This window comes from Pteronotus mesoamericanus, unplaced genomic scaffold, assembly GCF_021234165.1.
Source record: "Pteronotus mesoamericanus isolate MK-2021 breed Mesoamerican mustached bat unplaced genomic scaffold, CSHL_Meso_final contig_94, whole genome shotgun sequence".
In the NCBI taxonomy this organism is placed as follows: Eukaryota; Metazoa; Chordata; class Mammalia; order Chiroptera; family Mormoopidae; genus Pteronotus; species Pteronotus mesoamericanus.
The window spans coordinates 16,894,054-16,920,721 of NW_026555285.1; the positions used below are offsets into that span (position 1 = coordinate 16,894,054).

General features: G+C 35.8%; 1 protein-coding gene across 3 annotated transcripts in view; it reads right to left on the reverse strand.

Annotated features, from left to right (window-relative positions):
* Nucleotides 1-26,668, reverse strand: part of DIAPH3 (diaphanous related formin 3) — a 459,782-nt gene that overhangs the window by 336,360 nt on the left and 96,754 nt on the right. For all 3 annotated transcript variants that reach the window (XM_054586406.1, XM_054586404.1, XM_054586403.1), the window contains one exon: nt 23,280-23,410. In XM_054586406.1, coding sequence (XP_054442381.1) covers nt 23,280-23,410 — 131 coding nt within the window. The remainder of the gene's footprint in view (nt 1-23,279; nt 23,411-26,668) is intronic.

Genomic DNA, 26,668 nt, shown 5'->3' on the forward strand with positions numbered 1-26,668 from the left:
TGACAGAGGTTTATTGAAATCCATAGCTTTCTACAAAAGTAAAAACTTTCTCATCATCAGTGCAAGAAGCAACCTGGAAAAAAATTATCAACTGATCTATAAATAATCAATCTTCAGGAAACAAAATCTGTACTGTTTACTCTGTGTCTGTCAGCAAAGTACCATCAGGTATTACGTGGTTTAACTATAAACTGCATTCATGGATGAATGAACATTGTGCAAATGTTTTTTCTTCATGATAGGAATGGCACAGAAGTTAGCATGGCATTTGTATTGCAGAAAAAAATTGCTTTAAAAAGCAAAAAGTAATGTGCTATATACTAATTTAAAACAAAATCTACCTTTTAAAATTCTGTAACAGGAAGTATCAAACTCTTCTTTTAATTGCTTCAAAAGAAATGTCTAAGTACATTACCACTTAGCACTTCATAGTCGGGGTCTCAATGTAGGAGAAAAGAAAAGGTGAAGAGGTAAAAGGCGAAGAGAAAAAAGAAGAGGAAGAGCAGGTCTCTAGGATTAAATGTTCAAACCACCTTTAAATGTTCAAAGAAGCTTAGGCTTTTAAGTTCAGTTATTGCTTCCAGAGGTAAAGGATGAAATCAGATGTGTGCGAAGTGATTTCCAAAGTACTGTTGGCTTTATGAAGCAAATATAGTCACCTCATAGGGCACAAGAGGCAGCATACAGTCAAGTCTCAGATTTACTTCCTAGCCAAAGGAACAAAGCACTATCTGTGTATGTTTCCCACAGACTAAAGTTCAAGTTATTAACTCTTCCCAAATGTGCCCTAAGGAAGGGAAAGACAAATGCATCACAGATTGTCAGAGCTGAAAAAAACCTACCAGATCTTAAGAGCAATCTTACCTGAGGCATACACCTGGAGAATGGGGACCATTTCTTACTTGTTTTTATATCTCCAGCACCAGGGACAGACTACCCTGAATAAATGGTCTCAGAATGAAACTGAATCACCTTCCAATTTTATATAGAAGGAAAGGAATACACTGAGAGAGTTTAAAGTCACTTAGAAATAGCATCTAGGTGTGCTGATGCACAGGCATATATCCTTACTTTACATACACAGAAAAGGCACAAAGAGATGACATGTTCTATGTAGCATCACTGAACCTGTCTCAAACTTCATGCCAGGAACATCAGTTCTGATTTTGAAACTGGTATTTATCCATACTGAACCAAGGATGATGAATCTGAAGACTCTGTCCTACATCACACTTTAGTACTCGATTGACTGCTGCTGGGAGGGTGATGTTTCATTACTACGAAACCTGAAGTGCTCATTAACAAAGTCAGCCAGCCTTTAATAAGGGCTCACTATGTGCTTGATACTGTACTACATATGAGAAAAACAAAACTGAATAAAACATGTTCTCTGCCCTTGAAAGGATCACAGACCAGTGGTTGAAACAAATGTTGGGCAAAATTATTTCCATAATATAATAATAAGTATTATAATCATCTACCTCTTGGGAACAAAGCAGCTGATGTCTGACCTGAGCCATAAAGGACAGTCAAGAGGAAATACATACAAAAACATTAAATGTTAAAGGTGGGGCTTGTACTGAGCACTGGCTGTATCAGAGATAAAACCAAACAGAAAGGAAGGAGCCTGATTTTGAAAAAAACTATATAGAATTCTATGGGCACTGGAAAGTCATTAAAGAGTCAGGCAAATGTGTTAGGCAAAGTAAGCTGACCTCTGCTCCGCCAAAGATGGCCTAACACCAAAACCTATGAACATATTACATTGCACTGCAAAGAGAAATTAAAAAGGGAATTAAGGTTGCAGGTGGAATTAAGGTTGCTAATTAGATTATTTAAAATAGAGAAAGGACCCTAGATTATCCAGGTGGGTCCAATCTAACTACAGGGTTCTTCAAAGCTAGGGCCTATTCCCAGCTGGGTGAGCAGCACGAGATGGAAGAAAAGAGATTCAAAACGTGAGAGCAACTCAACCTGCCTTTGCAGGCTTTTCAGATGGAGAAAGGGAAACATGAGCTAAGGAATGTGGGGGGGCTCAAAAAGCTGGAATAACCCTAAATTGGGAACTATAAAGAAAACAGGGATGTCGGTCACACAACTGCAAGGAACTGAATTCTACCAACGAATGACAAAGTAAATGAGATTAGTCTCCTCTCTCATGAACATGGGGTTATCGCTCCATTTATTCAGAATTTATATGATTTCCTTCACCATTATTTCATAGTTTTAAAGATAAAAGTCATATACATAAATTTAGATTTATACTAGAGTATTTGTTTTTGACCAGTAGCAGTAAATGACGTCATTTTCCAAAAGTTCACTGCTGGTAAAGTATATAGTATATAGAAAAACAATTGATTTTTTTTTCAGGTTAAAAAAAAACCCAAATAATATAACTATACCTTCTTAATATTTTAGTGTATAACACAGTATTGTTACTTATATGCACCTTGTTGTATAACAGATCTCTAGAACTTGATTTCAGCTTCCAAAAAAAATACAATTGATTTTTGTTTTGAATCCTGCAATCTTGCTGAACTCACTTATTAGTTCTAGAAATTTTCATAGAATCTTTGCTTTTTCTATGTAAACAATCATGCCCTCTGTAAATGGGAACACTTTTATTTCTTCCTTTCTGATTCACATTGTTTTCATTTCATTTTCTTATCTCATTGCTCTGGCTAGAATTTCTAGTACTATGTTGAATAACCGTGGTTAGTACAAACACCCTTGCCTTGTTCCCATCCTAAGGGGGAAGCATTTCACCATTAAATATAATATTAGCTATATGATTTCTGTAATTTGTGTAATCAAGTTGAGAAAGTACCCCTATGTATTAGTTTCCTAGGGTTGCTATAACAAAGTGACACAAACTGGGTGACTTTTATTCTCACTCTGGCGGGGTGGCTAATTGACTGGAGCATCATCCTATACACCAAAAGGTTGTGGGTTTGATCCTCAGTCAGGACACATACACAGGAGGCAAGCGATCAATGCTTCTCTCTCATACCAATGTTTCTCTTTTTCTTTCTTCCTCTCGCTCCAAGATCAATAAAACATATCCTCAGGTGAGGATTTAAAAAAACAAACAAATTTATTCTCATAGTTCTGGAGACCAGAAACCCAGAATCAAACTGTTAATAGGGCCAGGCTTTTTCTGAAACTCTGGGTAGACTACTTCCTTGACTCTTCCTAGCCTCGGATGGTAGCTGTTAATACAGGATTCCCATACTGTAATCAAACAACATCCTGTGTGTCTTGTCCTTTCTTTTTATAAGAGCATAAACTATATTGGAGTAGAGCCCACCTTACTCTCTTATGATCTCACCTTAATTAATTACATCTGCAATGACCCTATTTTCAAATAAGGTCAGGTCACATTCTAAGGTGCTGGGGGATAGGGCTTAAAAATTTCCTTCTGAGGGACCATAATTCAATTCACAGCATCTATTCCTGTAATCCTGAGAGTTTCTTATCATGAATTGGTGAATTTTGTCAAATGCTTTGCATCAGTTGATATGGTTATATGACTATCCTTCTTTATTCTTTAGCCTTTTGGATGTTTTACAATAATAATTTTTGTGTCTATCTTCATGAGGGACATTGGTCCATAAATTTGGGGCCTTGAGGGTTGTTTTGTTTTAACAGTGTCTTTGTCTGGCTTTACTGTCAGTACCAACATCATAAAATAAATTGTAAAATTTTCCCTACTCTTGTACTTACCAGAAGAAACTGTAAAATTGGCATTAATTTATCTTTAAATGTTTGGTAGAATTTTCCAGTAAGATTATCTGTACTTGAAGATCTTTTGAGGAGTTGTAAAACAGTAATCCTATTTTCTTAATAGTCAGAAGACTATTTAAATTTTCTATTTCATATTACATGAGTTGCAGTACATTGTCCTTTTCAAAGAATTGGTCTGTTTCATCTAAGTTTGCAAATGTGTGTTTAAAGTTGTTTGTAGTATTCCTTTACTACTCTGTTAATGTGGGATTGTTAGTGAGATTCCCTGTGTCATTCCTGATATTGGGTTTTTGTGTCTTTTTTCTTCAATATTAATAAAGGTTTGACAATTTATTAATTTTTCAAAAGAAACACCTCCTTGTTTCATTGATTTCCTCTGTTTTTCTGTTCTGAATTTAACTGATTTCTAATCTTTATTTCCTTTCTTCTTACTGCTTTGGGTTTATTTTGCTCTTCTTTTTCTAGAGTCTTAAGGTGATAGCTAAAATGACTAATTTGAACCTTTCCAACTTTTATAATGTATGTTTAGTTATAAATTTCCCTCTCAAGTACTGCTTTAGATGTGTCCCCCAAGATTAGAAATGTATTTTCATTTAGTTAGGGTATTTTTTTATAACTTCCCTTGAAACTACTTCTTTGATCCATGGATTATATAGAAGTGGTGTTATTTACTTTCCAGAGGTCTGGAGATTTAACTAGTTTGAGTGCACCTTGGTAAGAGAACACATTCAGTATAATTTCAATTTTTTTAATTTGATTAAATTTGCTTTTATGGCCCAGGTTATGGTCTACCTTGGTAAATGCTCTGTGGGAATAAGAAAAAAATGTGTATTCTACTATTGTTGGATGGGATGTTCTAAAAATATGTCTTTTGGTGTTATGGCAGTGTTGAGTTCTTCTATGGCTTCATTTTCTATATAGTTCTATCAATTATTATAGAGTATTGCGAAATCTCCAAATCTAATTTTGGACTTACCTATTTCTTCTTTCAGTTCTATTATTTTATTGCTTCCTATGTTTTGCACGCTTGTAGTTTGACATGTGCACATTTAGGAGTGGTCTATCAGTGGCCTTCTTCTTTGATCATTATATAATAATCTATGTCCTATGAAGTCTAAATTATTTAATATTGAAATAGCTACAACTGCTTTCTTTTGATTGTTTGCACATTTTATCTTTTTACTTTTAATCTGCCTGTATCATTATTTTTAAGTAAATTTTTGATAAAAATATAATTAATTTTTTTAAATCCACTCTGCCAAACTCCTTTAATTGACAATTTAAATCCTTCAAAATTCATATAATTAATGAATATGGTTAAGGCTTCAGTCTACCATTTATTTTGGGGGGTTTTTTGTTGTTGTTTGGGGTGGGAAGGTTATCTTCTTTTTCCTGCCTTCTTTTGGTTTATTTAAACATCTTACAGAATTCCATTTTGATTTATTATTTGTATAACTTTTAGTGGGTGCTCTAGGTATTACATCATAACATATCACAGTTTATTGGTGTCATCATTTTACAAGTTGGAGTGATTTGTGGAAACCTTCACTTCTGTCATGGACTGAATAGTGCCATTCAATATTCGTATGTTGAAGCTCAAATCCACAATGTGACTATACTTGGAAATAAGTCTTTTAAAGAGGTAATTAAGAGTAAATGAGATCATAGGGGCAGGGTTCTAATCCAGCATGACCAGCATATTTATAAGGAGACACACAGGATGCAGGCCCATAGAGGAAAGGCCGTGTGAGGACAGAGTAAGATGTGGGCTACCTGAGAGCCACGGAGAGAGGCCTAAGAAGAAGCCAACCCTGCCAGCACCTCGAGTTTAAGACTTCCAGCCTCCAAAGTGATGAGAAAACAGATTTCTGCTGTTTATGCCACCCAGTCTGTCATATATTGTATGGAACCCCTAACAAACTATACCTCCCTCTATCCTTCCCATTTATAGTATAATTGTTTTAAGTATTTCCTCCACATACATTTAGAACCACATTAAACAGTGTTGTAATTGTTGCTTCTACCATCAAACAATGTAAAACACTCAAGAGAAGGAAAGTTTACTGTATTTACTCATATTTTTACTTTCTTCCTAGTATTTCAAGGTGGCTTCTTTTATCATTTCCTTGCTACTATTTAGAAAATAGCGTTTAGCCATCCTTTGAGGGTCAGCTTGCTGGCCACAAATTCTCTGGGTGTTCCTTCATCCGAGTATATCTCGATTTCCCCCGAGTTCTTCGCGGATATTTTCACAGCCCATAAGATTCTGAGCAGACTGTCCTTTCCTTTCTTCATTTGAAAACTGTTTATCTCCTTCTTTTGGCCTTCATAGTACCTTATGAGAAAGCCAAGGTCAGTTGAATTATTTTTCTCCATAACTAAAGCGCCATGTCTTGCTGCTTTGAAAAATTCTCTCTCTGCCTTTAGTTTTCAGAAGTTTGACTGTCATGTGCCATACTGTGAATTTCTTTGGGTTTATCCTGTTTTGAGCTGGCTTCTTGTGGCACTGCTCCAGTGGATGAGGGGAGGCACCAATGCCAGGTAGGAATACAAGTCCAAATTCCTACTTGGCTTCCATTGACACCTGAGAGAGAAGGTTCCTTGTTATTGCTGAACGCGGATGGGAACCCAGGCTCCCACTTGGCCTCCACAGCACCTCCCTGGCAGGGACAAATAGGACTGCATTGTTATGCTCACCATGGAAGCTCCCTTGGCGCCAATGGGAAGGCAGGGAGAGAGAGGGTGATCTTGTTACCGCTAGGTTGTGGGGAAAGTTTTAACTCTCTAATAAGTCTCCTCTGATATCACCCCAGGAGGAAAATGAAAGAGCACCTCATTTCTGCTGTCTGGGAGTCTAAGTTCAGGCTCCTCACTTGGTGAGCAGAGTCTGGTTACTGTCAAAGTTTTCTGTATTGCTGGCTGCCCCTTCCACGGTCCTTTGGCTCAAGACAGCAGGCTTTGTGGGGGACTTCTCCTTGTGTCTCTTGGCACTTCTGGGTTGCTGACTTCTTTATCTCCAAATTCAGGATAAAACAGGTACAAAAAGAAAACCCAGAGAACTCAACACCATGTAGTTCCTTGGGTACCACATTTCCTAGACTATATGTTGTCTTGTATTTGTTTCATACATAATGTCTAGGTGTTTTAGTTGTGCTTAGCAGGAGAAGTAGGAAAATTATATCTCCATTTTCCAGGAAACACAAGTCTGAAACATCCACTGCTGAAGTGTGAGGAGAGGCAGAGGCTCTCACCAAGACACCTAAGAAAAAGCAATTAACAACAGCAAAAGAAGAATCAAATGAAGATTCTTCTGTCCCTTAGAAGACATAAGAATAGTCAACTGACAACTCCTAAAGGACAGTTTTAAAAAGAGAAGGGCCACTGCTGAAGTTATGTTAAAAAGCTGAATTCAAGAGCAGTTTATAAATAACTCTGTAGAATTAAACTTCCAATTTAGGAAGAATTAAAGGGGAAACAGAACAGTAAGGATAGAAATAATAAGTAGGGGATAAAGAGTTGATGGGAGACATCTGACTGAGAACCAAGAACAGGTAAATTAAAAAAAAACTATTAAAATAGTGTGCAATATATATGACAAAAGCAATGGATGCTAAATAAAATAGCTGCCTACTAACCTAGCACAGGCTAGAAAAAAAACTTAAAGAAAATTGTGCCTTGTAAATTTTGGATATCAAATCCTTATCAGATGGATGTATTAGCAAATATGTTCTCCCATTCTATGGTTTGTCTTTTTATTTTGTTGATGGTTTCCTTTGCTGTGCAAAACTTTTTGGTTTAATGTAATTCCATTTGTTTATTTTTTTTCTTTTGTTTCCCTTGCCTGGGGATATAGTCAATAAAATATTTCTATGAGCAATGTCTGTTATTTTTGCTGCTATGTTTTATTCTAGGACTTTTATGGTTTCAGACCTAACATTTAAGTATTTAATCCATTTTGAATTTATTCTTGTGTGTAGTATAAGGAGGTGGTGTAGTTTCATTTTTCTGCACATAACCATCCAATTTTCCCAACACCGTTTATTGGATAAACAATCTTAAGCCCATTGCATGTGCTTGTTTCCTCTGTCAAATATTGACTACAAAGGTGTGGGTTTATTTCTGGGCTCTCCGTTCTGTCCATTGATCTCTGTGTCTGTTTTCATTCCAGTACCATGCTGTTCTGATTAGTATGGCCTTAAAGTATAGTTTGATATTAGGTAGCATAATTCTTCCAACTTTATTCTTATTTCTCAGGATCACTGTTGCTATGCAGGGCCTTCTGTTCCATATAAACTTTTGAAATACTTGTTCTAGTTCTGTGAAATATGTCATTGGTATCTTGACAGGAATTGTGTTGAACATATAGATTGCTTTGGGTAACATGGACATTTTAATGACGTTTATTCTTCCTGTCCATGAACACAGTATATGCTTCCACTTATTTGTATCTTCTTCAATTTCTTTCTTCAGTGTCATAATTTTTTGAGAACATGTCTTTTACATCCTTGGTTAGATTTATTCCTAGGTATTTTACTCTTTTTAAAGCAACTGCAAATGGGACTGTTTTCTTAATTTCCCTTTCTGATAATTCATTATTGGCATATAAAAACTACAGCCGCTTTTTGAAGAACATATAAAATTCAACACCAAAAAAAATAAATAACTGTGTTAAAAAATGAGCAAAGGACCTGAATAGACACCTCTCCAAAGAGGACATACTGATGGCCAACAGACATATGAAAAGATGCTCAAAATCACTAATCATCAGAAAAACACAAATTAAAACCACAAGAAGATACCATCTCACACCTGTGAGAATAGCTATCATCAATAAATCAATAAACAAGTGCTGGCAAGGATGTAGTGAAAGTGGAAAACTTCTGCGCTGTTGGTGGGAATGCAGACTGGTGTATCCACTATGAAAGCAGTATGGAGTTACCTCAAAAAATTAAAAATGGATCTGCCTTACGACCCAGCAATCCTACTTCTGGGAATGTATCTGAAGAAATCAGAAACACTAATTTGAAAGAATATAAGGACCCCTATGTTCACTGCAGCGTTACTTACAATTACCAATATACGGAAGTAGCCCAAGTGTCTGTGAGTAGATGAGTGGATAAAACAATATGGGACACTTACACAATGGAATACTACTCAGCCATAAAAAAGAAGAAAGTTTTACCCTCTGCAACAGTATGGATGGACCTGGAGAACATTATGCTCAGTGAAATAAGCCATCCAGAGTAAGACAAATACCCTATGATTTCACTCATATGTGGACTCTAATGAACGAATGGAACTAACAAGCAAAATAGAAACAAAATCATAGCGAGCAGGATGACAGCTCCTGGAGTGAAGGGTGTGGTAGGTGGATGGCTGGCTTGAGCAAAAAGGAAAAAGGACTTATGGACATGGACAACAGTGTGGTGACTGGGGTGGGGGGTAAGGTAAGCGGATAAATGGTAATGGAAAAAATACATTAAAAAATTTTTTTAAACTATGCCTATAATCTTTACATGCAAAGATACTAACATGCCTTAAGATTAAAAAGCAAAAATTATAGTGTGATTTTTTTGTTCAAAATATGTTTTTGCTCTCATCAAGGAAATGTGTGCATGTACATGTAGTTATTTCAACACATTGTTAGTCATATTCTATCTAATCAACTCATTCAACTACTGAGTTTTCATTCCATTTGTGAAACATTGACTAATACCCACGGCATAAAGACCATTCAAGGCTAATGTTCTACTCTCTCATACATTCACATGCTTCTGTTCCCACCAAGAATTAGTTGGGTTCACTTCCAAATTTTGCCAGTTGTAATTATTACTGTAATTATGTAAATTAATTAAAATTACATACACATACCAATGGAAACATATCATTAGGAAAACATATCATTGGAAAAAAGTTTGTTTCTATGAAAATATTATTTCAATGAACATATTATTGGAACAACATATCTCTGGGAAAAAAATTGCTATTTCTATGAAACTAACCTTAATGCTTTGAAAAAGTTTTTCTTGAAGGATGACATTTTAAAAATGCAATACAAGTAGATATGGACACAAGTATTAATTGTCAAAATATATCACCAAAAATAAAATAAATTCTACACTCAGATTACTTTGTAAGATCTTCTACATTTGTTTCACTTTAAAAATATCAATACACAGCGGATAATGGTTTATGCAATCAGCCCTTGCCTGCTCCAAGAAAAGGTCTAGACCCCACATCAAATGTCAGGGGGTGGCAGCAGGGAACAAATGTTTACGTTATAAATTTTTTAAAAAGTGCTTAAGGCATATTTGATCCACTTATTTTATGATTCCTTGTTTTAACCAACTTTTTCAAATAACTAGCCAACAACATTAAACAAGAGGACTTCCTCAGTAGACACCACTCACTTCCACCCAAGAAATTATAGTCCCTCTCTAAGTAGTTATTATACATTTTTCTTCATTTTGCTCTTGTGTATAATCTTACTTATTTTCCAGTAATGAACCCACATTTTTTTTAACAAGAAAAGTATTTTTAATTACCCAAAATAATAATCTTACTTAAATGCCTAGGGAAATACGAAGTTATTTTGCTGAAAAATCAATATAAGAAGCTTCCTGAAAGGGGAAAAAATACATCATTGATCATATGTGACAAAGTAACAAATTTCATACCTTAAACTTAGAAGGTCAGCTTTAATACTGTGTAATATCCAGGTCCAATTTACATTCCTCTGTCAGAATAATATATCACCAATGCTGAATGTAATTATAGCTTATTTTAAGCTTTCATTTTCACCTACTCTTAGCAAGGTGACTAAATACTTAGAATGAACAATTGGGGGTATGGGGATGAGTACAAAGCAATTAACATGCCCTGTAGGGCGAACAAACACACACCCACAGTCCAACTGATGGCGCAACCACAAAAACCCTGCTAAATTATACAGCCACACAAGGAACTCAAGATCTAAATATTATTGTGGCTGTAAAATCTGTCAAACTTCAAAATACAACCATTAATATACATATTTCCTAGAAACCGATTTTTAAAGAAATTATGTATTTAAAACTAGTCATTTATTCTCACTTCTAATATTAGATGAGATAGGAGAGTAACAAACTGAGCACTTCACTCTCTTCGTTATTTTTTAGCCATAACATAGTCAAAGGCATAAAATGTCTAGAGAAAGTATTCCAAATAAAATAAAAAGAAAAATAGGCCAACAGCAATGATGAAAACCAAGGCACCTATGAATGAAACATGAGTTCTTAGTGTTTAGAGAAAAAGATAGTAAGAGAACTACAGATTTAAAATAACATATACTCATATATCCTCTTCTAATCAAAACTTAAGTCCACTGTTTAAAAAAAATAATAGAAAACAAAATAGGTTGAATATATTGAAACATATTAAATAATAGCAAGTACATTTCTTAGTATCAAATCAAAGGCATCATTACTTCAGGAAAGCATTAACTGAAATATTTATTTTAAATACTGACTACCGTGAGCCTTGAACATTTCAGCGGTAAACGGTGCAATGTCAAAATATCCACATATAACTTTTGACTCCCCCAGAGTTTAATTACTAATAGCCTACTGTTGAGCACAGCCTTACAGATAATATAGTCAATTAACACATATTTTGTATGTTATTTGTAATATATGCTGTATGATTGTTAGAAAATAATATTAAGAAAATCAGCTCTGGCCGGTGTGGCTCAATGGATTGAGCGCTGGCCTGTGAACCAAAGGGTCCCTGGTTCGATTCCCAGTCAGGGCACAAGCCTGGGTTGCAGGCCAGGTCAGGTCCCCAGTAGGGGGTGCGTGAGACGCAACCACACATTGATGTTTCTTTCCCTCTCTCCCTCCCTTCCCCTCTGTCTAAAATACATAGATAAAATCTTTAAAAAAGAAAAAAAAATCATAAAATATCTTTACAATACTGTATCTACTTTTAAAAATCCACATATAAGTGGACCCAATGTCCGGGCTTTATGTATAAACCACACGTAAACAACAAATAAGTACCTCCTCATTTCTCCACTGAGCTCGACTCACTTACACAGCAGCTTGCTTGGTATCACAAACTATGAAACTCTAGACATAGCCAACTTAACATGTTTAAATACATTTTCTTCTTCAAATTAAAAGAAACCAGTAACAATAGCCACCTTCGTCCATCCCAGTTAATTGTACTACTATCTACCTATTAGCTCAGGTCAAAAACCCTGGTGTCATTTTCGACTCACATACCACATTCTTCAATCTGACAATATGTCCTACAAGTCTCTACCTCCAATTTACCTGCGAAATCCACCCACCTCTCACCACACCACTACGTCAACCCTTATCCCAGGCTGTGATTGCTACCATAATCCCCCTTCTCATTTTCCTTTCTACTCTTTCCTCCCTTAAATCCATTCTCCTTCAAGCAGCTTCTTTGAAACAAATTGAGACTACATCATTTCCTGCATAAAGGTCTTCAAAAACCACTTATTGAAATAAAAATCCTATCTCCCTACCATGACCTGTAAGACCCCTCACAGCCTGGCCACTGTCCACCCCTCTGATGGTTCTACCCTCCTGCCACACTGTTTCCCAGCCTCAGGGTCGCCGCGGCCCAAGAGGTGCTCCCGGCCTAAGCTTCTCTTAACTAGTCCCTTGTCCTTTTAGCCTCTTAAACTTCACTGCCTCAGAGAGACTTTCTCTTGTATCTAAAAACTCTCTATACATTACTCTACATGCCTTATTATTTCTTGAGTGATGTGATTATATCTTCTGTTTTATTTATTTACTTATTTGTTTTCTAAGTCTCTCCCCCACATACGTGTTACTGGGGTACCTAGCACAGCACTTGTGAATACGTTTTACATGGGTAGATTAACACATGCACCCTCTACTTTACTCAAGTGGCTTATATCCATACCACATACTTAAGGATTTACTTAGGTTAGAGCTGTTGGTACCATTTATTCTTTAATGTATGTTAGATGTTTCTCTTGAAATAGAACCTGAGGAATCTGAAGATGGGGAGAAGCTCCTGTACCTTTTATAGTCTTCGAACAGGGAGGTGTTTAAAGACACTCTGAATACTTAACCTCCTGAAAAATGAGCAATACAGGCTCATGCATTTCACTTTATTTCATTCTTCAATTTCTCTATTCTCTTGTTACTATTTAATCCATTTAACACACATTCTGTTAAGGCTCAAGCAGGCAGTTTCAAAAGGAGTGCACAAGGAAAACTATATGACTTTCCAATCTCTAAAACCATGTTGTTCAAAAGGGTAGCACCTCTATGTTAATTTCAGTGATATTTACAGTCGCCAAGATACGGAAGCAGCCCAAGTGTCCATCAGTAGATGAGTGGATAAAACTACTATGAGACATTTATACAGCATTCATTTAAGAAAAAAAAAAAGAAAATTGGTGACTTTTTGTGCAACCGTTTATATTGAAGATGGAGGAAAATAAGCAACAATTTCAGCATTTTATGCTTTATTATGTCAAGAAAGGTAAAAATGAAATTGAAACATAAGAAGATTTGTGCAGTGTATGGAGAAGGTGCTGTGACTGATCAAACATGTCAAAAGTGGTTTGCTAAGTTTCCTGCCGGAGATTTCCTACTGAACGATGCTCCATTGGCGGGTAAACAAGCTGAAGTTGACAGCAATCAAATAAAGGCATTAACTGAGAACAATCAATGTTATACCATGAGGTAGATAGCCGACATACGCAAAATATCCAAATCAATAAAGTTATTGGTGAAAATGAATAATGTGTCTTTTATTTTACAGAAAAAACTAAACAGACTTTTTGGCCAACCCAATATAACACATTTTAATACATTGATAAGCCAAAGCCAAGTTACGCTATGAATGATAGTACACAAAAGAGAAAGCCTCCTACCAGAGCACTGAAGCTCCATTTCAGAAAATGACACCAGCCTTGGAAGGATTGTGAAAGTACTGAAAAGTATTAGCTGGTCCTTTAAAAATATCAAATTAGACCCTGACCAGCGTGACTCAGTTAGTTGACTGTCATCCAGCAAAGTAAAAGGTTGCCAGTTCAATTCCCAGTCAGGGCACATGCCTGAGTTGTGGGCCGGCCCCTGGCTGGGGCATGTGAGAGAGGCAACAAATCGATGTTTATCTCACACATCGATGTTTTTCTGTCTTTCTCCCTCACTCCCCACTCTCTAAAAATAAATAAATAAAGTCTTTAAAAATATATGCATCAAATTAGTGCTCCTTTGAAAACACTAATATTGTTAGTTTCTTCCAGGACATTTTTCACTAATATTTCATTTACTTAAAATACTTGGAAAGGAGATCAAAATAACCTAAAATTAGAGGACATTTTCAACAAGTATTTCTTTAATAAGCAATATCCAGTGTTATAAAAGTTATGTATTCTGAATGATAATTTAGACATAAATAACACAAGTTATATCCTAAGATTTTGGGCAGTGTCTAAATAAAGAAGTTAGGAAGAATATTAACATCCTCCTTATACCTTTTGACTTCTTACTGAAAAACCACCAGGGGGAGAAATGCCTTTAAGAGGTAAAAGTCCATCTCACTGAGGAAAATTCTGTTTAAAAAACATGCACGCCACTAATACATTTAACCAACCAAAGAGGATGTTTCTGTGACTTCTCTGATGTGCTGTCATATTGCTGATTCTGACATCCTGGCCGTAGGCAGCCATGGATCCTAGTAGTAGCACTGTCTATCAAGACATACCTTTCCCCTCCTTTTCTATCCTTTAATAAATGATACAAGGCCCACACCTTTAGCACCATATTTCCAAATCAACAGCCTCAATTAGCTCTCAGTGAGAACTTCAACAAAGAGTCAACCAATAGAACATTGATCGTAAGCTGTAATTTGAAAATTTTAATATTTAAATGTCTTTTTAAAACTACAGAAACTATAAAAAAGACCAGTCAGAAATGAAGAATGCATTAACTGGAATAAAGAATAAACTAGAAGAAATCAACAGCACATTAGATAAAGCAGAGTATCTAACCAGTGATTTGGAAGACAAGGCAGTAGAAAACACCCAGTCAGAACAGGGAAAAAAAAAAAATCAAGAAATGAAGCTAGTTTAAAGGACTTCTGGGGCAACATCAAGCATACCATTATTTGTATCACAGGGGTACATACGAGGGGGACCCTAGAAAATAGAATTATCTTCTGGAGGGCAGACCCTTTGTAGTACAGGGTTCCCCTGCTAGGTGAGTATTCTAGGAACCCATCTGTATAGGCATTGTTTTGAGAAGCTGCATTTGGCTTCAGTTAATTTTCTTTGAAGACTCTCAACATGTTTGCCCATTTCGTGATGGGTGATGTACAGCACACCTGCCCACACTGTGCTGAGTAGTCAGCAGTTTTCCACCAAAAATGGTTAGACTCCTATGCCCTACCCTCCCTATTCACCTGACCTTGCCCTGAGCAACTTTTGTTTCCCAGATGAAAAAAGTCCTCAAAGGGAAATGTTTTGCCAATGTGGAAGAGGTGCAACAAACAAACAAAAAAAGGCAGAAACACTAAAAGGCATCAAACCAACAAGTTCAAAAGCTGTTTTGAGCAGTGGAAAAAATGTCTTGATAGGTGTAGTCCATCAAATGATGAGTACTTTAAAGGTAACTGATGTTTAAACATGTAAGAGTACACAATTTTTTTATAAATGAATTCCAGGTTCTTTTGGGTCCTCCATCATATGGTGTCAGGTTGGTACTAGACTTACTGGGGACATCACTTCATAAATTATATAAATGTCTAACTGCTATGCTGTACACCTGAAACAAATATAATGATGACTGTAAAGTGTAATTTAAATTTTTTAATTTTAAAATGATTTTTTTAAAAAAAGGAAAAGATCAAGTAGGACAAGAAGACTCCTCATTCAAAGAACACTCAATCTCTTCATTATATTTATTGTCCCTTCCCCCAGACTTTTCCCAAGTTTACTCCCTTCATAAGTTTCTATGATGTTTCTGAGAAATATTAACATATTCCACAAATCTCTAATGTCAAAACATGATTTTCAAAAATATAAAACCATTGCTCACCCAAATAAAGTCAGCAGTGCCAATAGTTATTGACAAAATTAATGAGGGACCCAGCAAGATGGTATGGCTGGTTCAAAAAGAACTGGAAGAATCAAAGAATTTATAGTGACTTACAAGACAGTAGAATAAGAATGCTAAATTTAAATACAAAACTAGTTAATATCCTTCAGGGAAACTTCTGGAGTTCTTCTTAAAAAAAAAAAAAAAAAAAAAAGTTAGCACCAGAAAGGTTAACAAAAAAAAGAGTATGAACATACTAACATAAACAAGGAAAATACGGGGCAAAGGCATACAAGAAACTATTAACAAAAGCTCACCATTGAGCATCAGGTCTGGCAATCAAATGACAAAAAGAAGACTTATTTGTGTTTATGTCCTTCTGAGAAATGTAGAAATATTGATGTTTGGCATAGAGATGTAATGCTTTTACAATTTAAAATTATCCAATACTATTATCTTGATATTAAACTAGATTCCACAACCACCTTCTCAACAAGTCATAGAAAGATGATTTTAAGTTTGCATCTGAAGTTGGGGTGGTGAACACATAATACAATATATAAATGATGAATTATAGAATTGTACACCTCAGCCCTGTCTGGTGTGACTCAGTGAATTGAGAGTCAGCCTGTGAAACAAAGGGTCGCCAGTTCAATTCCCAGTCAGGGCACATGCCTCGGTTGTGGGCCAAGTCCCCAGCGGGAGGCATGAGAGAGGCAACCACACACTGATGTTTCTCTCCTTCTCCTTCTTCCTCCCTTCCCTTCTCTCTAAAACTAAATAAATAAAATCTTTAAAAAACACACACACACGTTTTTAAAAATTGTATACCTGCATAATTTTTTAACCAATGTCACCAAAAAAAATCTAGTAAAAAAAAAACTCACAGACAATAGAATGGTGGTTACCAGAGGGAGGGAAGGCATGGGGAGGGAGGGCAAATTGGGTAGAGAGGGTCAAATATAGGAAACTAGGCTTTGGGTGTTGAACACAAAATAGAGTTTACAGATACCAAATGATAATATTATATACCTAAAATGTTTACGTTATTAAACAATGCTTTTTAAAAAAGAAAAAAGAATGTATCTGACGTGATAAGAAAGTAAAGTCTCCTTAAAAGCAAGATTTACGGGAGAAAAACAGGAATTCAGAGGTAAGCCAGCCCCAGGCCCCGTTTGCTCTGTGGGACACAGGCCAAGCCCCGGAAACACAACATTTCCGCTGGGACAGCTGTGCAGACTGAAAGCGACAACAGCAAACGCCTGGAGGCCACCATCGAGCCCCCGACCCACAGGCAAAAAGTGAGGCTCTCAAAGGGTTACACCTTCAGTAAGAAAGCAAATTAGAAATTACCCTGCTCGATACATGACGACAGGTGAATTTGTTCTAATTCATAACCCTAACCAAACACAGGTAAGGGGCCTGCCTACACGGTCAACAAACAAACAAAACCCCTCAAGCCCGTCAACAAGAGAGGGGCCACAAACTAAGCCTGACAAGCTTGGGAGGGAGGGCATGAGCATCACCAGGCCGGCTTTGAAACTTGGTGACTGAAAGCAACCACACAGCATGGGTCTCAACATAAAAATTACTAACTAAAACGGGTCATAGTGTGTAGTCATACATCCTAGGCCTGTGGTTTCCTTGACAAGGGTCATGTCTATTGTCTTTGTACATCCAGGAAAATGTCCCTTTGAAATGTCAGAATAATCTTCTTTTCCTCCCCCTGGAAGGCACAAAGGCCAGCGCCAGACCACCAGAACAGGATACCAGAAGAGAACCCCTCGCTGCTACCTTGTTGCAGGCACACCATCTCTACAGACCTAAGTGTTACCTGTCCTTTACTCACCACTGTAACAGAACTACGTGTCTCTCCATTTTGCTTTTTATCTAATCCCAGAGATTTCCCCTGCTTTGCTTGCTCCTACCTCTTTACTCACCAATGGATTTCATGTACTTTCTTCATGTCTTCTTTGATTCTACTGTATAAAATAAGCTGCAAAACTGCCACTCTGGGGAGTATTTCCTCAACCTGTTGAGATTTTGCTTTGGAGCATGTCCTCAAATTTTTGGCTTAAAAAATTCTGACATGACTTTTCTGTAGGCTGAATTTTCTTTTATCGACAAGCCAGTAATTTTAGTTTAAGGTGGCATCAAGTCATTAGTATCCCTACGCTCCCAGTAGTACAAGCACTTTAATTCATTCTAACAGTGTGTATCTCCGATATAAACCTCAAAGGAGAAGTTCTAAGGAATAGGGGGTCCCACTCTAAAATTACAAAATACACAAAGAATCAAGATATGACTAAAGATGAAAAGAAAAAACCAACACCAGTATTAGGCTCGACATACGTTCATTTACTGGAATTATAGACAAGAATATAAAATTAAAATACTGAATATGTTTAAACAAAAAGTACTAAAAAATAAGGTAAGGGGCACAAAATTATTAAAAATGACAGTTTTAAAACAGAGCTAAAGAAATATTATAGGGATGAAATAATAATAATGAAAATTTAAGATACAATGTATCAGTTAAACAGTAAATTAGACATCAGTGAAAAAACAATTAGGAAACTAGGAAATCTTAAAAAAAAAATCCAGAATGGAGTAGAGAGACAAATAGATGGAAACTATAAATAGGTGAGGAAATAATGGTATATGTGGTAAGAAAGTCTAAAATATACAAAGGTATAAAGAAAAAAGTCAATATTCAAAGAGATAATGGCTGAAATTTTTCACAGAATTTATGAAAGACACAACCATATTCAGGAAGTCCGCCCCCAAAATTAGCAGGATAAATAAGAAACATTCCACCTAGACACATAAAACTATAGACCTAAGAAAAAGCATCATAAAAACCAGAGAGAAAAGGCAGATTAGCTGTTTAAAAAAAAAAAAAAAAAAAAAAAGCAAGCTTTAAATAAAGAGCCAGCTGCCTCAAAAACAGTAATGGACAGAAGAGAAAATACGATCTTCAATGTACTAAGGTAAGAAATCTTAAAACTCTCAATTTCATATGGTAGGAAAACTATCCTTCAAAAATAAATTTTATTCAAAAATAAAGTCACTGTCAGATAATAAGAAGAGTTTTACCATGAACAGGCTCTCACCAAGGGAATGCAATATGTACCTGAAGCAAAAGTAAACTAATCAGAGAAAAACAATGTACAAAAATCAAAAAGAATGGGTATATATGTGTGTTTATAAACATATACATATATTTACTAAAATTCAAAAGTAGTAATAATTTATAATATTAAAAAATAAAAACCAATTAAAATAGCACTCAAAAATAACAGAGAAATCAAGAGAATGATTGGTGTCTAAGCATCTTAGGTTCAAAAATAAACAAGTTCTTGCTTAATTGTATCCCTTTCAAGTACATGCGTGTTAAAGTTCCTTTCTGTGCATGTTAAATTTTTTTTGTTACAGGATCAGAAAAAATGAATGTGTCTCCCAAATTAGTAAATGAAGAAAAATAATACAAAAGGTTAAATATCTATCCAAAAGAATTTAAGGATGAGGAATAAGGAGAACTACGGAAGGGGAAGAAGGAGCACAATGAAGGAGGAGGGGAGAGGGAGGAGGAGGAGGAGGAGGAGGAGGAGGAGGAAAAACACGGGAAAACTAACTAAAAATCAAAATGAAATCAGATATAAATTCCAACATATTTTTATAATCAACACAAAAAATAAACCTACAAGATAAAGACAAAGATTATCAGGTAGAATTTTTAAAAAAGCAATCATATGCTATGTAGATATTCCTAAAGTATAAGAAAAAATAAAGCTATAAAAATGATTGTGATACAACGTGAGTAGCTGCACATATCAATATACATAAATCTATGAAAGATAATAGAGAGGAAACCACAAGTCTCAGAAGCATACAGGGAAGATGATGCTATTTACACAGAATTGAAGATATGAAACCAATATATTTAGAATACATAATATGGTAAAAAAAAACTATAATGAAAAGAAAAAAAATGGCAAGCACCAAATTCCAGATACCGGTCACCACAGAATAGTGGGAGAAGCCTATGTAGAATGAAGAAGAGATGTATGGAAGCTTCAGAGGTATAGATTATTTCCTATAACAGGCATGTGGTATTTAATTTACTGTTAAAAACTTTTTCTAAATATATTTAACATTTTATAAAATAATTTTTAAATAAGTCAAAGTATTAGTAACTTCAAAATGTTTGGCCTTAACTTTTTTTTACTCTGTTCACGTTGATGCCAAATGAGTACACTGACTGCATCGCTTGCCATAAGCTTTTCTGTTTTTTTCATCACAGATGCAGTACATGACACAAAACATACATCCACACCAAAGCCAAGGCCCTCCACCAGGTTTGTATTTTCAAACCCAGAAAAGAGGAAAAAACTAGATTTCAAACATGTCACTGACTAAATGGAAAAATGGCACTGTAAGGCTGCTCACTTGCTTTGCGGTAAACAAATACATTTTAACTGCATACTTTTCTAAAATGATTTTCTGGAAGTTATAGCTTAATCAAATGTAGTTCCAAAACCTCTTTAGAAATCTTCTAACAAAAAGATAAAGTAAGCGAGAAATACTTCTTGAAACTTCAGAATGTTAACCATGAGTAAGGGAAAACAACGCCTACAGTCACAAAATACAAAGACCTGATAAGACTGGATTTTCTGAGACAGAAATCTTACACTTGACAGCTGCATCAAATTGAGAAAATGAAGATGCATTCTAGAATTACTCTGCAATATGCATAGATGGGTACGGACTAAAATGCTTGATATCAATCATAATGATGTTAGTGTCTACCTTTTTACGTTTCCACGTCAATGTGTCTGATAGCTTAAATGTAATTGCTGACTATGTCAAGATCCACTAAAAGTAATATTTGATCATTTAAAGAAGTTACTCTCTTCTCTATTGCTTCAAAAATAAAGCAATTTTGTCTTTTAGCACAGAAGTGTCACCAAGAATATTGAATAATCAATAAAACTTCAAACAGAAGAACTTTGTGATCTTCAAATCAACTCTTCATAAAACAAGGCAAATCATCTGTTATTTAATGCACAAGTTTTTGCATTATTCACTATCCAGATAGTAAAAGGTTGATGTGACTCATAATTCCTAGGCAGAGATTCAAATAAATTGATGAATGGCTCTAAAAATACCGCCTTCCAGTTCGGGGGAAGGGGGTAGCGCCTCCTACCTTTTCCTTGATTTTTGATTTAAGTGAATCCTGACCCCAGCATTGGAGAGCCACCATTAATCAGTTCACTTGTTTTTTTTTCAACTCTATTCACAGACATTAAAAAGTTTTAACTATAATTTTCTCAGTAACACCACATAACAATAGACCTCAAAAGCTTACAGAAATTAGAATTCTTTCTCTCTTGGGATTTAGTTACATACTGTATATAAAAGAGAAAATAAGAAAAACTGACTCTATCAGCAGATACATAACAACTGACCACAAAGTCCCTAAGCTTTGAGCACAGGCACAATTTCAAGAGTTACATGTCCAGCTAAGCCATTCCTCTGAGAGAGCTCTAGACCGGAATGTTCTCAAGTTATCTTCTCAATTCTCTGTCTATATAAAGTGCTATGATTTCAGGGGGGAAAAATCTCCAAAAAGATTTGCTATTCTCTTCGATTAAAAAGACTACTTCTTAGGGAACAACCACATCACTTGTGGAATCCTGATAATATATTCTATAACAGGCCATTCTTGGGGAAGTAATTTGATTTTTATTTAAATTAGGTTCAAATGTAAGAGACATATAGCATTATTCCCCAGTGTTTTTAGGTGAAATCACAAAAAATAACTTTATTGTAATGCGCATAAATTTATACATGAAGCCCTGTCAGTTTTTCTTTTGTTAGCATATTCACCCACTCAAAAGATGAAGATAAAGAAGAAAATGTAAAGTCTACTTTTAATTATATTGAAAAGCCAAGAACATTTCCAGTGCCCTACCCGATAAATTGAAAAATGAGTATAGCTCCGAATCAACCCAAAACTAGCTTTTCCTACATTTAAACTCCATAGGAACAGGCCTCGAACAGCTCTGCCATTTTCTCAAGCCCCATATCTAACAGTACTTGGAAAGCGGCAGGTGCTCAATAATTATTTTGTGAATTAATACATTTAACTGGTACATATTAAGCTAGAAACCAGGGCGCTTCATGTACAACTATACCTCTAAATAAATTCCTAACTCAACTTAGTTTCTAACAATAGGCAACATTAAGACTTAAGGCTAAAATTGAACTTCATTGTTTCAATCAACAAATCTTACCGAATACCTTCTATGTGCTAAGCATGGTCTAGTAAAGAGAGGTAAATAAGAAATATGAAGTCCTCAGTCTCATGTCCACTATTAGTTTACAGTCTACAAAACAGATTGGAAGTGGCAAAATATGAAAAAATAAAGATAAAGTTGAAATATACTAAAGATTCTTTGTTCACTCTTCACATTCCATAGTTAAACCTCACTAACTTTCATGACTTAGCAGGTAGAGTCCTTGTATTTTAAATACTTGTACTGTCCCCAATTTTTTCATACTACAGCCAAACTTTACGAATATCCAAAGAAAGTAACAATTGGAGAGAATATCAAAGAGATTCTTTTACTTATTAACAACCAATCATAATTTGTCATTCCAGCCCTCAGAATATATGCACAAACATCATGTACACTCATAAAGATATATTCTTATGCAGAAATAAACACTGACATATTATACAATAACAAGTTAAAACTGATCTGCCTTTGACCCTTGGAGCTGTGAAATTCTAATTCTATAAGTGCTCAGATATTTTAAAACTTCTGTTTGAAAATTTTTAAGAATATGCTCAGCTAAAAAGTCTAAAATTGATTTAGAGACACTCCTATATTAATGTTGCCAGATACAGGACACCCAGTTAAATTTGGATTTCAGAAAATCATTTTTTCTTAATATAAGAATATCTGAAATTCAGATTTTACTGGGCATCCTGTATTTATATTTGCTAACTCGGGCAACACTAATCTAACACAACCATTTCCAACAAAGGAAAAAATTAATTAATGGTACTTCTTGCTATGTCAAACAAGAATAGCTAATATAAATGCAATCCCCAAATTCTGAGTGAAACTCAATCACAGTAAATTAGTAGTTTCTGATCATGATTATTCTCATTTTAAAAAAGCCTAAGTTTTTTAAAATTCTAAGGAGAAAACTGAGGTTTTTAAGTCCATAGTCTATGTGTTACCCAGTAATATATACAAAAGTACAACTGCGACTGTATTTCTTTATGCATATCAATATTATGTATTCACTTTTTACCTTAAATAGTTGTTGAGCTATACAAGGTTACTAATTATAGAATAAAGTATTAAATACAAGTAACAGATTGATAACTACTGTTTAATTTAGTAACATGCCCTGATGATGCTGAGATATAGAAATTACCTCACAGGATTGCTAGTCAAAGACACGCGAAGTGACTCCAGGCACGTGACAAGTCTCTCATCTGCAGACCCCATTTTCAGTTCATGAATGAATTCCTGAGGTGAGATCTGCCGATTTCTCTTAAGACTTCCCTGTAAAGTAAGTCAAAAACAGTTTTTTAATTCATACTGTGTGAAGATTACCCATTAAAAACAATTACATCACCCTCACCTTTCATATTAACAGCAGCACACAACTACTCCAAGTATTACTTCGAGAGGATGATTTCCTTACTTCTGCCCATAAATCTATAAATTCACAATCTATGGTATCCACAAAAATAGTAATGTAGTATCAAAACATCTGCAAATTCAAGTAACAATTTTTTCAAATAAAAAAATAGAAAGCAATAAAGTGTGTATCATAGAAAATATTTTAAAATATTTTAGGCATACTCAAAATAAAAACCAAAACGCAATACAAGAATGACCCTATTAAAATCAACATTCCAGGCAACATAAAAAGCCTGAGATTTTACCATACATTCAAACTAAGTTAGCCTGCTAAGTTTTCATGGAAGCTGACAGAAAACACAAGAATCCTAAGATAGAGTCAAAATACTTGACTCGGCATATACTGGTTCCCCCACCCACCAACTCCCACGGGGCGATGCAGGGCCCCTGACGGACGCTGGACGCCTGCACAGGCAGGGGGCTGCAGTCCAGGGAAGAATGCTGAGCGCGGGGGACTCACGACCGTTCCAGTGAGCCATAACAAGCCTGCTCATTACCCACAGACAAAACTTCACGTCTAAGGCTATTCACGGTAAATGCAAGTGGCCTGAGTGAAGAGTATTCAAGCTTTGAATTCTTGGCATAACCAAAAAAAAAAAAAAAAATAAAACACACACACACACACACACACACACACACACACACAGAGTGATATTCAGGGCCCATGACAGACTGCCTCTCCCAATGATAAATACAGCTCATAAGGGATTTGTATTCAGAATATTTAACGAACTCCTACAATTCAATAGTAATAACACAAACAGTACAATCACTAAAGGAGATACACGAATGGCTAATAATCACATGAAATGATGTTCACAATAATTTATCAACAGGAAATATAAATTAAAACAAGTGAAATAACACTACACACTCCCTAGAGAAGTGAGGATGTGAAGCCCTGGAACTCTGCGACATGACTGGTGGAGACGCAGCACGGTACTGCCGCTTTCCAAAAGGGTTCTGGCAGTTTCTTTTCAAGCTAAATATACACTGACCACAGGACTCAGCAATTGCACAACTAAGTGTTAAGCAGGAGGAGAAAATAAATATATGCATGCAATGTTCAGAACAGTTTTATTCATAATAGCCTGGGTTATATCCATTTAATGGAATACTATACAACAATAAAAAAAAACTTTTTTCACTACTGATAACACAAAATAAATGAATCCAAAATAACTACGCTGCGTTAAAGAAGCCACAAAAAAGTGTATGTGGTGTATGTCTCCATTTATATAAAAGACCAAGACCAACCTGTCAATTTTTTCTCTACGACCATTTTAGTTCAAAGCATAGAAGCAGAGCTGTTAATTTCTGGTGTGTTTGTTTGTTTGCAGAATAGTGTTAAAGATGAACAACATCTTAAATGGGACAGCAAGTAGATTTTTCCAATAAACATTGAGCAAAACAGATTAAACCCACTGGCAAAAAATACTTCTTTATCTCGGCCATGTTAAGTTTTTCTAGCATGAAGGATTTAACAGGCAATAAATTGCCTAAAAGCCTCTGCATTTTCACCTGAAATCCCTACTTCTCACACCCTCCCCTCTTACCAAAGCCTCACCATCACGTCTGCATCCTTGTACAGTCCTACTCCTGGGCATCGGTCAGATCTGGGCTGAGGTTAACTTCTCAGGCCAGGCCTTTTATGAGCTACACAAACTGAGTCCCCTATCTATGGCTTCCTTACTTAAAACACTCACCACTGTGTAACTATTTAAAAGTTATGTTGAATGCCTACTCTGTATCAGATCTTGTTTACATGATGTAAATCCAAGGGTAAAATAAAAGTCAAAAATACCACCTAAGCTTTTAGTCTAAGCTAAAATGTGATGTCATCTATTTGAACGGGAAGGAAGGAGAGTGGGTAATAGGGAATGTAGCTATTTAAGAGTTACAATTTTGAACAAATGATATTTTTCTAAGAAAATAACATCTGGGCAAGGACCAAAATAAAGAGAGAAATCTGGGAGAAGGATATTCCAAGCAAACAGAAGAGCAAATACAAAGCCTTAAGGCAGGGATGAACTTGGTATATTCAAAGAACAGCAAGAAGATGCATCTAAATCCCAGCGAACATGACAGAGCTAGAGATGACAAACAGACAAAACAGGCAGGCTTCTGATAACTGGAGATGGGATAGAAAAACTACAGTCTGACTGCCAAGTTGTTTTTTATGACTCGAGCTAAGAATGCTTTTTACATTTTTAAAAGCTTGGAAAAAAAAGGAGGAAGAGGAAGCACAGGAGAGAAGGGAAGAGGAAGATGAAGCAGCAGCAACTGAGGCGCGATGGACACAGGAAACCTGAAATGTTTTCAATCTGACTGTTTCCAAGAAAGTGTGTAGGCCACTGACAGGATCCTGCAAGCCATGGTGAACGCTTTAGGTCTTATTTTGAGCGGAGGAAAAACTACTGGAGGGTACTGAGCATAGAGAAAATCTAATAAGCATTTTTTTAAAAATTATTCTATGTCCAATGTGGCAACATACTGTAACTGGCAAAACACGAAACATGGGGACCAATTAGAAGGCTACTATACTGTTTGGTCAAGAGTTGACAGTAGCCTGGCATAAGATGCTAGGGATGAAAGACAGGAGAGTTGCTCAACACGAAGATGGATCAGACAAGATTTGCTGACAGTGAACGTGAGGTGTGAAAGAAGTAAAATTTAAAGATGATGCCAAAGCTTTTGGTCTCAACAACTAAATGAATGATGTCACGATCTACTAACCACTGTGACCTTATCAATATCAGCTTGAATAGCAGGTATACTGAAGATAAGCCTGAACAGAACTTTAAGGGGGAAAGAAAGGAAAAGAATGCAAACACTTCTGAAGAGATTTTCGTGTAAAGGAGGAGCAAAGAACTGGGGCAGTAGCTGTGGGTGTGATTTGGGCAAGGGATGGGAGGGGCAGACCATGTTTGCGTGCTGCTGAGAACGACCAAGCAAATGGGAAGAAACTGATGATGCAAAGGGTAGTTACAGATGCAGTAAAACAAGCAAGCAAACAAAAAACCCTTGAGTAAGATGACAGGGGATGTGAGCTACTACATAAGAGGAAAGATTGACCCTACACAGTTGCAGGGAAAGTATATCACTGTAAGAACAAAA